Here is a 17,471-nt window from a genome sequence, read left to right as displayed (position 1 = left end):
ATCACCAGAAACTCTGAGCAATTGTAATGGTGCATGAATATGTAGATAGTTATATATGATTATAGTGCAGGCGATGAGTCGCAATAACGTGGATGAAGTATGTTGACCAGACCACACACTAGAAGTTGAAGGGACGACGACGTTTCGGTCCGTTCTGGACCGAAATTCTCAATCGACTTGAGAATGGTCCAGGACGGACCGAAACGTCGTCGTCCCTTCAACTTCTAGTGTGTGGTCTGGTCAACATGATTATAGTGTAATTATAAAGTATATAATATACAGTATAATTATAATCATAGTGTAATAACAGCAAACACACTTGTTCAAAAAACATTTACTGAAAAAAACAAAAAAACAAAATATTGAAATAAGTAATAATATCTTTTGTGGCAACGCCCGCCACGTGGCTTGGCTTGACCAGACCAACTGGGTGTGGTGTACTCTGTCGGCGCCTGCATCTTGCCGGATTTCCTTGCACCATCACACCCAAAGTACGTTGCATACACTTTTTTATTCCATTTGTATTCTCCAAAAACTGTAGTGAACAAAATATAGAGTCCAGATTCTCAAGAAAGTGTTTCTGCCGAAGTCCATATAATCAAAAGTTAAAACATGCTCTAGAACAAAGTATTATATGTATTATATATGGGTTCATTTACCTTTTCTGCTTCTCTTAAGACGTGACGCATTCTCTGGTGTGCTTTGCGCTGTTGAGCAATCAGGTGTTCAAGCTGTGCTAATTGTGTCTCTTCTAAGGCTCTGAGTTCAGCTTCATTGACACCCCCACCTCGGACCACAGAACCTCCAATGCTGTCTCTTTGTAATGCTAGAAATGGATCACTCAATCCTACTCGGCCATACTGTAGCAGATTTTTTACTCTTTCAGTCTGAAAAATAATATTACTGTAGTGTATTTGAGTTTCAGTTGTTAACTTGGCTTAAGAATAAGTTTCCACATCAGTTTCCTTGTAGACAGGCTAAGAATGCTACTTCATACAACACTAAATTAGAGAGTGCAAGTTATAGATGCTTTCTCAAGCACATGTGAAAGGTAATTTGTGCAAATATAAAAAAAGATGCAAATACAAGAATATAAGAACCCTCAAACAAAGTCTAGTTTAGCTATATCAAGTACAGTACATCATTGTCCCCTCAATAGCAGAAGAGCACTTACCGACTCCTCCAAACGTTCCGATCCTCACAAAGTTTCACACACATACACACCTCTATAATGACTCACATTTTACCCACTTACTTGCCTGGCCTTCCAAGCCCCATTTCTCAAAATATGTCTTCACCTCCTATACTGTGCTCATTTCCATAACTCATCACTAGCCATAAGTCACTATGCCCAAACCACCTTGTGTCTTTTATAATTATACAACTCTTATTATATATACTGTACTGTACTCCTCATACATCAGTTTCTCACTGTCCATATTTTTCCTTAACTTTGCCCCAAAAATCCATCTCTAATTTGCATCCTACAATAATGTACACACTTTTATAGGTGTTTGAAAGCTGTTACATTCCCATATAGGCCTACCTAGTGCTGAATGATGTGGACTACACAGCATGCTGGACAATGTCCACCAGCACCACACACCACCATGCTGGACAATGTCCACCAGCACCACACACCACCATGCTGGACCATGTCCACCAGCACCACACACCACCATGCTGGACCATGTCCAACACCACAGTTCTGAACTATGCCGCCATCACCACGTACCACCAAACTCAATCCCGTTTCATTTTTTATATATAAATTTTTTTTATATACACAAGAGTTCTTATATTTTTGTAAAGCCACTAGTATGCATAGCATTTTGGGCAGGCCTTTAGTCTTAATTTTCCCTGGAATATGACCTGCCAAATCATTTAACAACCAGATACCCATTTACTGCTGGGTGAACAGAGGCATACAGTTAAGGATTGGCACCTAATCGATCCTTCCCAAGATATGAACCTAGGCCAGATCGCTCGCGAATTGCGAGGCAAGTGTCTCACCACTGTGTCACGGGGACTGCACAGTGGTATCAAATCCTTTACTGGGCTGGACAACCCATTAAACGCGAGAGCGACGGTCTCACTTCAGGCAGGTCGGCGTTCAATCCTCCGACAGTCAAAGTGATTGGGCACAATTCCTTCCCCTGTCCCATCTTAAATCCTGACTCCTTCCAAGTGCTATATACAGTAGTCGCAATGGCTTGGCGCTTTTCCCTGATAATTCTCTCCCTCCCTCCTAATGTCCGTCTGCCATCCATCACATCCGATAATACTCCTGCTGTCCACCAGCCATCCATCACAGCCCATATGCTCTCCACCCTCTCCAGTCATTAATATGCTCTCAAAGTTCATGACACTATTAATCTAACAAAGTGGAGTTAAAGAAAATATAGACGATATCCCTGGTGGTGCTGCAGCCAAGTGTGGTCAAAAAGAGGAATACTATAAATGATAACTAGCATCTCAGTATCCTTATTCCAACGGGTAACAATAATGAGTAACTAGGTAGAACACGAGGAAAGTAAGTTTGTAAGTGAAAGAGACTGAAAACATAGAAGGTGAAACATACCTCAGTACAACAGGAACGAATAAGAAATTACAGATTGTACTGCTGAGTTAAGCACATGCAGCATTTTGGTAAAGTTATTTGCTAAAATAATAAAACACGTTGAGAGAATATCAAGGCAAAGAAATACGATACCATTTATTATAAGAGTACAGTACTGTATTGTATTTTGAGCAGTTTAAAAAGGCAAATTTCACTTCAATATGAACCATACAAAATTTGCAATGTACTATTGCTTGTACTAATGTACAAGCCTGTATGTACTATTCACTTCTAAAATACTATACTCTCAGAAAATATTTTAAAATGTTCATAAATTGCATACAAGATTCATTGTTCACAATACCTTGAGTGTTGCAATAACAACATCCCGAGACTGGAGCTCACCCTCCATGTAGGAAAGCAATCTGAGAAGATCAGAGCGGCTCAACTCTAATTTGGGGTTCAGCTGAAAGCAAAAACAATGTAAAATTATAAACTATTATTAAGTGCAATTTACAGTATTAATACCAACACTAAAGAACACTATATTGTACACCAAAATGACATTGTATTACAATGTGCAAATGTGTTGGTAAACAGCAACATTATATATATTCGTGTAACCAATTGAATAATATACAAAATGCAGTATGGTGGAAACTAAAGCTTACAAATTATGAATTTTCTTTTAGCTACTCTTACTCACTAGATGTAAGTGTTAAATAATTAGTTGAATACATAACAAAATGCTGGCAACACTCTAAAGAAACACCAAGCTGAGAATTGTCATTATTGAAGATGACACCCTATCTGTAGGCCTAGGGGCTTTATCAAACGATTCAAACAATTTTTACAGTACCAGTACTGTACAGATAAAATGCCATCTTCTATTAAATTAAATCCCCTTTCAATTTTAAATTTAATTACATAACTCTGCAACTAATATACAGTGTCACTTGAATCCCCTGTATAGCAGTGGAAATGCCTTTTCCTCCCACGTCTTCATACTGGAACATAAGAACATAAGAATAAAGGCAACTGCAGAAGGCCTATTGGCCCATACGAGGCAGCTCCTATCTATAACCACCCAATCCCACTCATATACATGTCCAACCCGCACTTGAAACAATCAAGGGACCCCACCTCCACCACGTTACGAGGTAATTGGTTCCACAAATCAACAACCATGTTACTGAACCAGTATTTACCCAAGTCTTTCCTAAATCTAAACTTATCCAATTAATACCCATTGTTTCGTGTTCTGTCTTGTGTAGATACTTTTAATACCCTATTAATATCCCCTTTATGTACATTCATCCACTTGTAAACCTCTATCATGTCACCCCTAACTATTCGCCTTTTCCAGTGAATGCAATTTAAGCTTTGTTAATCTTTCTTCATATGAAAGATTTCTAATTTAGGGAATTAACTTTTGGGGGAACAAATTTTTGTTCATTAATATTACAGTAAATTGTTTTAATTCTTTAACTAATAGTTGTTTTTTGTTTCTGCTTGTGACTTACACACTGCAAGGGCCAAAGCAGCATCTTTTGTCTTTGTGACGGAGAGCCACACCACCTATGGGAGCCGGTCGGCCGAGCGGACAGCACGCTGGACTTGTGATCCTGTGGTCCTGGGTTCGATCCCAGGTGCCGGCGAGAAACAATGGGCAGAGTTTCTTTCACCCTATGCCCTTGTTACCTAGCAGTAAAATAGGTACCTGGGTGTTAGTCAGCTGTCACGGGCTGCTTCCTGGGGGTGGAGGCCTGGTCAAGGACCGGGCCGCGGGGACACTAAAAAGCCCCAAAATCATCTCAAGATAACCTTGGCTCAGTATAGCTGCAATACAACATCACGTCACAACAGTACTGTATATTCAACAGCCATTTTTATAAACGAGGCAAATGCAGTACTGCATTTGCATTCTTAAATCCTTAACTGAAACTTGCATAAATAACTACTTTGTAGTGAAATAAGGATACCAGAATACAGTACAGTACAATCTTTTCAGATGTGACAGGAAATGGGCTACAGGCTAGCCCTGTACAGTATATCCAAGATATACTCATCTGCAATGACCTGCTAAACACCACAAATGAAAATAGAACATTTGCTAACAAAACATCCCAAACCTTGCCCCAAATAATATCATCTTGCTTGGCAAATTCAACTTAAAGCACCTAAAATGAAAAATATAGTAAATAATGTTATTGTATATCAAGAGATTCCCAGGAAGCAGTCTAAAGGTCACACACAAATAACCTCTTACAGATGTGTACAGTATTCACCTAGTTACACACAGAAATCACAATAGCGTGATGCATCAATGAACAAATCCACAAGGACCGTCACAAGGATTCAAATCTACGTCCGAGATGATCCCAGACGCTGCCTTAATCGACTGAGCTACGACATGGTCAAAAAGAGTTGAAACCAGAAGTTCTACTGAACTTACTTGGATCCTGCAGCCTCTCCGAGACACAAACCAGGGCTTTACGCAACTCCCCCATGCACTCGAGCTATGTCAATAGGCCGTTCTACCTCTTCGCCCTTACTTCATTACACACAGAAATCACAATAGCGTGATGCATCATTGATGCATCACGCATGGGGGAGTTGTGTAAAGCCCTGGTTTGTCTTCGGAGAGGCTGCAGGATCCAAGTAAGCTCAGTAGAACTTCTGGTTTCAACTCTTTTGACCATGTCGTAGCCCAGTCGATTAAGGAAGCATCTGGGATCATCTCGGACGTAGGTTCGAATCCTCGTCACGGCCCTTGTGAATTTGTTCATCTAGTTGTATTCACCTAGTTGTTCTTGCGGGGTTGAGCTCTGCTCTTTCGGCCCGCCTCTCAACTGTCAATCAATCAACTTCAAGAACAAGAGGTCATAGATTTAAACTAACAAAACAAAGCTGCCACAGAAATATAAGAAAATTCTCTTTTGTAAACAGAGTGGTAGACGGTTGGAACAAGTTAGGTGAGAAGGTGGTGGAGGCCAAAACCGTCACTAGCTTCAAAGCGTCATATGACAAAGAGTGCTGGGTAGACGGGACACCACGAGCATAGCTCTCATCCTGTAACTACACTTAGGTAATTACACTTAGGTAATTACACTTCGGTAATTACACTTAGGCCAAACCACACCCAGGAAGCAGCTCTGTAACAGCTGTCTAACTTCCAGGTACCTATTTACTGCTAGGTAACTGGGCATCAGAGTGAAAGAAACTTTGCCCATTTGTTTCTGCCTGGTCCAAGAATCGAAACCAGGCCACAGAATTAAGAGTCCTGCGCGCTGTCCGCTCAGTTACCAGACCCCCCCCCCCCCCACAGATTGTGTGACAGATTGGCTGAGAGCGTTCCCCTTCCCATAGCTCATGTAAGCCTTACCCACTACTTTTTTTCCCTGGAATATGACTCGCCAATCATTTAACAACCTGGTACCCAATCACTGCTGGGTGAATAGGGGCATACAGTTGAGGACTGACACCAAGTCAATCCTTCCTGTCCAGGATAGAAACCTAGGCCAAATCACTCATGAAGTGTGGGACATTTGTGTGTTACCACTGCGCCACAGAGACTGTCCCATTCTTCTGCTTGTGTTGTTAGATTTACCCAGTCTACGGTCTCTTGATTAAAGTCATCCATTATAAGGGTGTGGGTTTCTGATGCCACATTGATCACATTATGCAGATCAGCAACTTCCTCTGCTGCTGTTGCTGTGTCAGCCCTGTAGCATACTCCCACTGTCAGTTTGCTGCCATCTTGAGCTAGTATATTGCTCCATACAAACTTCACATTCAGTTCCTCACTGATGGTTGCATTCTGGCCCTCTTTTTACATATACCGTATAGCATTAACTCACCTTGTCTTGTTGTTCTGTCCTTTCTGAATGGTGGACGGTATCCTGGGAGATGGAATTTCTCTTCTATTTTGTCCTCTCTTCCCCCATGTTTCACTGGTGCCAATGATGTTGGGATTCTCAGCCTCAGCATATGTATACTGTACAGTACATCAAATTTATATACAGTAGTAGGCTTTTGGCATTTGTGAAGAAACAATTTAAACTCATGACATTGTTCCTAGGGGCTGAGACATTGCCACCTTGAGGTGCTTCCGGGGCTTAGTGTCCCCGCGGCCCGGTCGTCGGGGACACTAAGCCCCGGAAGCACCTCAAGGAGCCCCTGTATTCTGTACAGTACTGTACTATTCTGTACATTGTTGCTCTGGTTCTGAGCCTGTATGTCGTCCGAGATATACAAGGTTGGCTCTGCTTGGCTGGGGTGAAGGACTATGTCCTCTCCTCTCTACTATCATGATCACCTGCCCTTTCCTGATATTTACCTATGAATCTTTATATCGGTCTGTTTTTTTTAACTCCTTTACTTTGAGTTAATACTCTGTCGTTTTTCTGCTGTTCCACTGTGCAGTCTGGAGAGATGTAAACTTGGCTATACCCCTCGAGATCTTTTAGTTTTTGTGCACTGTTGAGTAGCCTCCTGTGTTCAAAATTTTAAATGGTTATGCATACCAGATTTGCTTCAGGCCTACCTAACCTACCAACATTGGATATACTATACAGTACTTAGATCCTCCTCCTGGCCAGTTTCTATATCACTGCCTCAATGATTTCCTGGTTATTCTTGTCCTCTTTCTTTTGCAAGGCTTCTTACAATGTGGTTGTTTTTTCGTCTTTGCCTATCCATGACTTCTGCAGCCCTCTCCTGAGCATCTGCATCACTATTCTGAACTCTGCCTGCATTCACCATGTACCCCCCTCACCTTCAGTGTCTGTGATGATAGAGCTATTGGTCTATAATTTTTTTGCATCTGCTTTACTACCCTCTTTCTGGAGTGGCACAATCTCTGCTGTTTTAAGTATGTTGGGGTTAACACTAGTACCTAGGCTCCTTCTCCAGAGCCTGTGAGGATTGGCTAACCGCTAATGTAAATCAGCTCTTTCAGTGGGCTACAGAAAACAACATGAAGTTCAATAAAGGTAAGTTCCAGCAACTCAGCCACAATAAAACTAAAATATCAAAACAAGAATTCAAATTTATAGAGAAATCCAGGTTCAAATCCTGGGCTGGACAAATGGTTTCCTATCACCTAATAGCCTGTTTACCTAGCAGTAAATAGGCACCCCAGAAGTTAGTTAGCTGGTTGTGGGGTTGTATCCTGGGGAGGGTCAGTAATCTAACATTTGGGAGGGAGGGGGGTCTTGACCCAAGCCTAATATATACTGTATGTATAAACTGGCTGCCTGCCCCCCGGAATATGAATTATTAAAATGGAAACAACATAAAATTGAAATAAGCAACATAAAACATTTGGGATAATCATGTCAGACATACTCACTTTTAAAGGATACAATAAAGCAGCTGTCACAACTGCAAGAAAAATGATGGATAGGACAGTAAGAACCTTACAAACAAGATGCCAAATCAACGATGGTACATTTTGCCACAGTGTGTGCCACAGTCGAGCGAGTGCCAGCGTGTGCCACAGTCCAGCGAGTGCCAGCGTGTGCCACAGTCCAGCGAGTGCCAGCGTGTGCCACAGTCCAGCGAGTGCCAGCGTGTGCCACAGTCCAGGGAGTGCCAGCGTGTGCCACAGTCCAGCGAGTGCCAGCGTGTGCCACAGTCGAGCGAGTGCCAGCGTGTGCCACAGTCGAGCGAGTGCCAGCGTGTGCCACAGTCGAGCGTGTGCCAGCGTGTGCCACAGTCGAGCGAGTGCCAGCGTGTGCCACAGTCGAGCGAGTGCCAGCGTGTGCCACAGTCCAGCGTGTGCCACAGTCGAGCGTGTGCCACAGTCGAGCGAGTGGCAGCGTGTGCCACAGTCGAGCGAGTGCCAGCGTGTGCCACAGTCGAGCGAGTGCCAGCGTGTGCCACAGTCGAGCGAGTGCCAGCGTGTGCCACAGTCCAAGCGAGTGCCAGCGTGTGCCACAGTCCAGCGAGTGCCAGCGTGTGCCACAGTCCAGCGAGTGCCAGCGTGTGCCACAGTCCAGCGAGTGCCAGCGTGTGCCACAGTCCAGCGAGTGCCAGCGTGTGCCACAGTCCAGCGAGTGCCAGCGTGTGCCACAGTCCAGCGAGTGCCAGCGTGTGCCACAGTCCAGCGAGTGCCAGCGTGTGCCACAGTCCAGCGAGTGCCAGCGTGTGCCACAGTCCAGCGAGTGCCAGCGTGTGCCACAGTCCAGCGAGTGCCAGCGTGTGCCACAGTCCAGCGAGTGCCAGCGTATGCCACAGTCCAGCGTGTGCCAGCGTGTGCCACAGTCGAGCGTGTGCCAGCGTGTGCCACAGTCGAGCGTGTGCCAGCGTGTGCCACAGTCGAGCGTGTGCCAGCGTGTGCCACAGTCGAGCGTGTGCCAGCGTGTGCCACAGTCGAGCGTGTGCCAGCGTGTGCCACAGTCGAGCGTGTGCCAGCGTGTGCCACAGTCGAGCGTGTGCCAGCGTGTGCCACAGTCGAGCGTGTGCCAGCGTGTGCCACAGTCGAGCGTGTGCCAGCGTGTGCCACAGTCGAGCGTGTGCCACAGTCGAGCGTGTGCCAGCGTGTGCCACAGTCGAGCGTGTGCCAGCGTGTGCCACAGTCGAGCGTGTGCCAGCGTGTGCCAGCGTGTGCCACAGTCGAGCGTGTGCCAGCGTGTGCCACAGTCGAGCATGTGCCAGCGTGTGCCACAGTCGAGCGTGTGCCAGCGTGTGCCACAGTCGAGGGTGTGCCACGTGTGCCACAGTCAAGCGTGTGATAGCATGTGCCACAATCTAGTGTGTGCCAGCGTGTGCCACAAGCGAGTGTGTGCCAGCGTATGTGTACCAAAAGGGTGTGCCACAAGGGGGGTGTGCCACATGGGGTGCCACAAGGGGGGTGTGCCACATGGGGTGCCACAAAGGGGGTGTGCCACATGGGGTGCCACAAGGGGGGTGTGCCACATGGGGTGCCACAAGAGGGGTGTGCCACATGGGGTGCCACATGGGGGGTGTGCCACATGGTGTGCCGCAAGGGGGGTGCCACAAGGGGGTGCCACATGGGGTGCCACAAGGGAGATGTGCCACATGGGGTGCCACAATGGGGGTGCCACAAGGGGTGCCACAAGGGGGGTGTGCCACATGGGGTGCCACAAGGGGGGTGTGCCACATGGGGTGCCACAAGGGGGGTGTGCCACATGGGGTGCCACAAGGGGGGTGTGCCACATGGGGTGCCACAAGGGGGGTGTGCCACATGGGGTGCCACAAGGGGGGTGTGCCACATGGGGTGCCACAAGAGGGGTGTGCCACATGGGGTGCCACATGGGGGGTGTGCCACATGGTGTGCCGCAAGGGGGGTGCCACAAGGGGGTGCCACATGGGGTGCCACAAGGGAGATGTGCCACATGGGGTGCCACATGGGGTGCCACAAGGGGTGCCACAAGGGGGGTGTGCCACATGGGGTGCCACAAGGGGGGTGTGCCACATGGGGTGCCACAAGGGGGGTGTGCCACATGGGGTGCCACAAGGGGGGTGTGCCACATGGGGTGCCACAAGGGGGGTGTGCCACATGGGGTGCCACAAGGGGGGTGTGCCACATGGGGTGCCACAAGTGGGGTGTGCCACATGGGGTGCCACATGGGGTGCCACAAGGGGGGGTGTGCCACATGGGGTGCCACAAGGGGGGTGTGCCACAAGGGGGGTGTGCCACATGGGGTGCCACAAGGGGGGTGTGCCACATGGGGTGCCACAAGGGGGGTGTGCCACATGGGGTGCCACAAGGGGGGTGTGCCACATGGGGTGCCACAAGGGGGGTGTGCCACATGGGGTGCCACAAGGGGGGTGTGCCACATGGGGTGCCACAAGAGGGGTGTGCCACATGGGGTGCCACAAGGGGGGTGTGCCACATGGGGTGCCACATGGGGTGCCACATGGGGGGTGTGCCACATGGGGTGCCACAAGGGGGGTGTGCCACATGGGGTGCCACATGGGGTGCCACATGGGGGGTGTGCCACATAGGGTGCCACATGGGGTGCCACATGGGGTGCCACAAGGGGGGTGTGCCACATGGGGTGCCACAAGGGGGGTGTGCCACATGGGGTGCCACAAGGGGGGTGTGCCACATGGGGTGCCACAAGGGGGGGGGGTGCCACATGGGGTGCCACAAGGGGGGTGCCACATGGGGTGCCACAAGGGTGTGCCACATGGGGTGCCACAAGGGGGTGTGCCACATGGGGTGCCACAAGGGGGTGTGCCACATAGGGTGCCACAAGGGGGTGTGCCACATGGGGTGCCACAAAGGGGGTGTGCCACATGGGGTGCCACAAAGGGGGTGTGCCACATGGGGTGCCACAAAGGGGGTGTGCCACATGGGGTGCCACAAAGGGGGTGTGCCACATGGGGTGCCACAAAGGGGGTGTGCCACATGGGGTGCCACAAGGGGGTGTGCCACATGGGGTGCCACAAGGGGGTGTGCCACATGGGGTGCCACAAGGGGGGTGTGCCACATGAGGGGTGTGCCACATGAGGGGGTGCCACAAGGGGGGGTGCCACATGGGGGGTGCCACAAGGAAGTGAGCCAGTATGTGTGTACCATAAGGGTGTGCCACAAGGGCAGGGGGGTGCAACATGGGGGTGCCACAAGGCAATGTGCCACAAGGGGGGGGGTCTCAAGGAAGTGAGCCAGTGTGTGTGTACCATAAGGGTGTGCCACAAGGGGGAAGTGTGCCACAAGGGGGAAGTGTGCCACAAGGGGGAAGTGTGCCACAAGGGGGAGTGTGCCACAAGGGGGAGTGTGCCACAAGAGGGAGTGTGCCACAAGGGGGAGTGTGCCACAGAGGGGTGTGTGCCACAGAGGGCGTGTGCCACAGAGGGCGTGTGCCACAGAGGGGTGTGTGCCACAGAAGGCGTGTGCCACAGAGGGGTGTGTGCCAGAGGGTGCCACATAGGGTGTGTGCCACAGAGGGTGCCACATAGGGTGTGTGCCAGAGGGTGCCACAGAGGGTGTGTGCGCCACAGAGGGGTGTGTGCCACAAAGGGTGCCAGCCACAGAGGGTGTGTGCCACAGAGGGCGTGTGCCACAGGAGGGTGCCACAGAGGGCGTGTGCCAGAGGGTGCCACATAGGGTGTGTGCCAGAGGGCGTGTGCCAGATGGTGCCACATAGGGTGTGTGCCACAGGAGGGTGCCACAGAGGGTGTGTGCCACAGAGGGCATGTGTACCACAGAGGGCGTGTGTGCCACAGAGGGGATGTGTGCCACAGAGGGCGTGTGTGCCACAGAGGGCGTGTGTGCCACAGAGGGCGTGTGTGCCACAGAGGGCGTGTGTGCCACAGAGGGGGTGTGTGCCACAGAGGGGGTGTGTGCCACAGAGGGGGTGTGTGCCACAGAGGGCGTGTGTGCCACAGAGGGCGTGTGTGCCACAGAGGGCGTGTGTGCCACAGAGGGGCGTGTGTGCCACAGAGGGCGTGTGTGCCACAGAGGGCGTGTGTGCCACAGAGGGCGTGTGTGCCACAGAGGGCGTGTGTGCCACAGAGGGCGTGTGTGCCACAGAGGGCGTGTGTGCCACAGAGGGCGTGTGTGCCACAGAGGGCGTGTGTGCCACAGAGGGCGTGTGTGCCACAGAGGGCGTGTGTGCCACAGAGGACGTGTGCCACAGAGGGCGTGTGTGCCACAGAGGGCGTGTGTGCCACAGAGGGTGTGTGCCACAGAGGGCGTGTGTGCCACAGAGGGCGTGTGTGCCACAGAGGGCGTGTGTGCCACAGAGGGTGTGTGCCACAGAGGGCGTGTGTGCCACAGAGGGTGTGTGCCACAGAGGGCGTGTGTGCCACAGAGGGTGTGTGTGCCACAGAGGGGATTGTGTGCCACAGAGGACGTGTGCCACAGAGGGCGTGTGTGCCACAGAGGGCGTGCCACAGAGGGCGTGTGCCAGGGGGAGGGAGTGACACTGGCCGCCCCCACCTGCGGCGGGGAAGCCTCTCACCTTGACCGTCTGGCTGGCGGACTTGTCCAGGGGTTCGAAGGGCTGCCCCTGCTGCTGTGACGCCTTGTGAGGGCTGACGGCTGCCGCGGCGCCCACCATGGCTGCAGGAGACGCTGCAGCAGCGGCGGCAGCAGCAGCGGCGGCAGGTTCCTGAGGCTGGGTGTCGGGGCGCGGGCCTGTCGACGCCATCTCACCGCAGGTGCCCACGCCCGCTGGCTACACTAGACGCCCACAGAAGCCACTAAACCGGGAGAGGGAGCCTAATACGCCCCATCTTTAAGCACAAGAGGGCGTCACCTTGTGTGTGTTCACTCTGCATCACTTCGACTTCTCCATTCCTCCTCACTTGCAAATGGTTCCAATAATGTATTATTCCATACCCAATATACAAAATTAACCAATACCAGAAAAAAATTGGCACACACTTTATTCTACGCGGATCGTTTAGCGAATCTAAAAATATACAACGTAATATTGAGGTATTGAGAGGTGATATAAGGAGAAGACTGGGTGGTGGTGATGTCTGGGTCGACCACCATCTCCAGCCGTCAGCAAGGTCCAGGCGGCGGCACTTTCAAACCTCCTTAATCGAACTATTCTACCCACTTACTCGAACTCTACTTACTCGGACTATCTTACCCACTACAGAACATTACACAGACTGTCATCATGTGTCCTGAATTTGGATATTATATATCTTGAGTAAAATGATACACTAGAATCAAGAATTCGGCGAATTTAACAGCCGAAATGGAAGGAGAAAAATTTCTTGACCTGCTACAGGACTCCTGTGACCAACTTATAAGAAGTGAATACTCCTGTAGACCAACTTACAAGAAGTGAATACTGCCTAGACAACTTCTCAAACCCTGCCCCAATCATCATCTTGCTTGACGACTTCAACTTGCGGCATCTAAAGTGAAAAAATGTGGCAAATACAGCTATACCACAGAGAATTCCAGGAAGCACTTTAAGTGAACAGTTACATATAAGTGACCTCTTGTAAATGTGTGACAGATGTACCTTAAATCAGCAAATAGTAAAACCAACTAGGAAAGAAAATACCTTAGATCTTTTTTTACAAACAAAGATGAACTGATTAGGTATAATGATTACAAATACATGTTACTCAGATCACAACCTATATATACAAGAGTTTTTACATTCTTGTAAAGCCACTATTACGCGTAGCGTTTCGGGCAAGGTCCTTAACCCTAATTTCCCCGGAATACGACCCCGCCGAATCGTTTAACAACCAGGTACCCATTCACTGCTGGGTGAACAGAGGCTACAGTTAAGGACTGGCGCCCGGTCAATCCTCCCCGGCCAGGATTCGAACCCAAGGCACCTAATTGAAGTTCAGACATGCATGGGCAATAGACCTGTGCAGTCAGTCTTAAATCCAAGAGAATAATTCAAGGAAACTCAATTTAAATAAACGGATTAACTTGGAACAAATAAACCAGGTCCCTCAGAGAAATATTCCAGGAAAGACAGCTAGATAATGTAAACTTCAACCAGTGTCTTGAGAGAATAGGCACAGAAGCACTAGAAATATGTGCAAGTCACATACCACTAAGGAGAAGAGAAAAGATGTAAACTGGAACGAGAACACGCGTTCCCTCTATAATCAAAGAAAACATACTGCAGAACATCTTAAACGCCCAACTCTATCTCAAGAACAACAAAGGAGGCTTATATGGAGAAATAGAAACGATTGAGCTAAGGCTTCAAGACTCATATAAAATGCAAGAAGAGGCAAAGAGAGCAAAACACTATAAGCGAAATAGAGAGGAATCTGAAATACTTTTTCTCCTATGGAAAATCTAGAACAAGAACTACATCCTGCATTAGGCTACTGCGCAAGATTGATAGAACCTTCACACGATAACAGCAAAGAAATGAGTGAAGTACTGAGGTTACAGTACGATTCAGTTTTCATGTCTATAGTTGAGGACTGTAAGAGAAGAATAACTGAGATACAGCTGAAAGGTCATAGTGTGAAATTCATGTAGATTCCATCTCATGTTGGAATAGTGCTCAACGAGGTGGCGGATGACTTGGCCAAACGTGCCACATCAAAACCACAAGTTGACATTGAATGTGAATTCACAATGAGACAAATAAGAAGCAAAATCAGAAATATTCAGGCACAGGCGGGAGTGGAGAGGAGAGAGATAATGTATGAGAGTAGTCAAACCATGCACCACTACATGTATGTGAGTCAAAACACCCATTTCACTTATGGTAAAAGGAGAAATGCTTGGAGTGACTGTGTACATGCGGCTCAGGCTTGGGTACAAATATTACTGGGAATATGGGATAGATGTTCATGATAATGATACGAAGTGTAAACTATGTGGTATGTTAAGGTCTCACACCCTGGCCCATTATGTTCTTGATTGTCCGTTGATTAACGTATATAGAAACACTGAGATAAGGACTGTTCCTGAACAAATAGCCTGGATGTGTCACAACGGAAAGGTTGATGATATTCTTGAGAGATATAAGAATTTTGCACCAAGATTGTAATATTTTGTTGAATTATCTGCAGGTGTCTTGCAAATTGTCTATACAGTATACCTAGGTCATAAAAGTATTTGTGTGTACGTCTGATACCATACTACTTGTGAAGGAGGAAATGTATGTTTACCTCTCAGAATGTTTGGTAATATGTTTATTTGTGATGTGTGTCTATGTATATATTAACACGTTGTACTGAATGGGGTGAGAATAGCTTGAGCTACCTCATCCCTTTGTGTGTATTTTACCTCAATAAACTTATTTCAATTCAATTTCAATTTCAATTTCAATTCAGTTTTCAGTGAATCCCTGAACACATTGCAGATCAATGACCAAACGAATTCTTTATGAATGTGACACCATCGAACCATATCTCAAATGTTACCTTAGCCCCACCTGATTTTGAAGTAGCCATAGACAGCATGCCCAAGCACTCTGCATCAAGCACATACTCCTGGAATTCTATATTTATCAAGAATTTAAAAAATGAAACACTGTCATAGGCTCTAAACATCGTTTTGGAGCCGTAGCCTAGATATTGGTGTTATCCCTTGACAGTTTTAAAACAGTAGAGATCGCGCCACTTCACAAAGGAGGAAGTAAAGCTGATGCATTCTAGAGATCTTGTGTAACAATAGAAGAGAGCACGATCACGATGGAGTCTTGATCAGGGAGTACACTGACATCGGCACTGTAGATACTGTTATTGGACGCCGCTTAACTGACAATGTCTCTTCAACGCAGGCTGAACTCCAAGGAGTATTAGCAGGATTACAGGAAGTAGTCAAATGTGGTAAAAATGCTTGCTTCTTTATTGACAGCAGAGGAGCGTTAGAGTCTTTAAATAGCAGACGCCCAGTATATCAGAATATTGTGATAGAGTGTAGAGAGAATGTTAAGAGACTAGAAAAAACTGGGTATAAAGTAAGATTCATGTGGATCCCTTCACATGTGGGAATACTGTTGAATGAGGTAGTTGATGACATAGCGAAGAGAGCCAGTGAAAAAACTCTTGTTGATGTTGTATGTCAGTTAACCTTGAAACAAATAAAAACAAGACTCAAGGTGATTCAGGAGGGTGAAGAAATGATAAAGAGAATGGCAATGGTGGAAAGTAGTAACACACTTAAGAATTATTCAATAATAAATACAAATTCGTCCTTCACTTATGGTAAAGGAAAGTCTACTTGGAAGGATTCAATTTACATGAGATTACGATTAGGATATAAATATATCTGGCAATACGGTGTTGATGTCAGTGAAAAAGATAAGGAGTGTAAATTATGTAGTATGCCGCACGCCCACACCTTAGAACATTATGTATTAGAGTGTCAACTTATTGAAAACTATAGAAATAAGGAAATAAATAGTGTACCACATCAAATTGTGGTACACTATTTATAGTGTACCACATCAAATAATATACACTTATGTATATACCTTACCTGAATAAACATCTGAATCTGAATCTGAATCTAAATTGTTTGGATGTGTGATAATGGTATAATAGACAGTATACTTAGGAGCTACAAGAATTTTGCCCCAAGAATGTAACAATTATATGCTGTACTTGCTGTATGCAATGTTAAATGGGATTCTTGTACTGTTATATGTCTATTTGTACTCACTGAATTTGTGCGCCCCTTGAGGGATTTGAAGTAGAGGGGGGTAGAAATAGCCTAAGCTACTCTATCCCTTTGAGATGTATTTATTGCTTATCTCAATAAACATACTTGAAGAGCACGATCGATCAAATCCAAGCAGGGGAAGAACCTCGCCCTTTCATGTGACCACAGTATTCTAAGATGGACTATAATTATAGAAACCCATATAAACATTCAGGACGATGACTTTCTAGCCTACCTTCGTTGGAATCATGTAATGAGAGAGGAATTGCAAAACATTTACTGGGGGGAGTCAATATAAACCTATGGAAGAATTAAGTAAAGTATTAGTCTACTAGGAATCACATAGGTAATGATATACACAGAAGGGCATTAAATTCAGCTACCATGGAAATCATATCAGCAAAAGAAACTATGAAAAAACGCTTTATTAAAACATTAAGAAAAATACCAAGTCTTGTTTATGCCTATATAAAGAAAAAGTCAAAAGACTTGGTAGGACCCTTGAAGATGTGACCAACCAATCTATAACTGACAATTAAACGACAGCTGACAATCTGAATGAATAAACTAGTGTTCACACAAGAAAAATCAGACAACATTTCAATACCCACACAGGGTATGAAGCAGGGGAAAGAGAGTGAAGAACATTCCTTTAGCGTGCTAAACAATCAGGAAGATTGTTGACAAGTTAATGGAATATAAAGCGCCAGGTGTGGATGAAATTCCAGAATTTACCCGAGGGCCACCATCTCAGTCTCAGTCACCATCTCATTAGAAGAGAAACAGAATGCTGATGTGATATACACGGACTTCGCAAAGGCTTTC

The 17,471-nt window shown here is 47.1% G+C and overlaps 1 protein-coding gene across 1 annotated transcript in view; it reads right to left on the bottom strand.

The window, feature by feature from the left end:
• The window catches only part of LOC123774016 (cortactin-binding protein 2), an 87,173-nt gene extending 74,149 nt beyond the window's left edge, over positions 1 to 13,024 (bottom strand). Inside the window, 3 exon segments of the mRNA XM_045768091.2 lie at positions 660 to 887; positions 2,925 to 3,026; positions 12,496 to 13,024. Of these exon segments, the coding sequence (XP_045624047.2) occupies positions 660 to 887; positions 2,925 to 3,026; positions 12,496 to 12,684 (519 nt within the window). The 5' untranslated portion in view covers positions 12,685 to 13,024.
• Between the last annotated feature and the right edge of the window lie 4,447 nt (positions 13,025 to 17,471).

Source organism: Procambarus clarkii, chromosome 10 (assembly GCF_040958095.1).
Source record: "Procambarus clarkii isolate CNS0578487 chromosome 10, FALCON_Pclarkii_2.0, whole genome shotgun sequence".
In the NCBI taxonomy this organism is placed as follows: Eukaryota; Metazoa; Arthropoda; class Malacostraca; order Decapoda; family Cambaridae; genus Procambarus; species Procambarus clarkii.
This window is presented reverse-complemented; position numbering and strand designations above follow the sequence as displayed.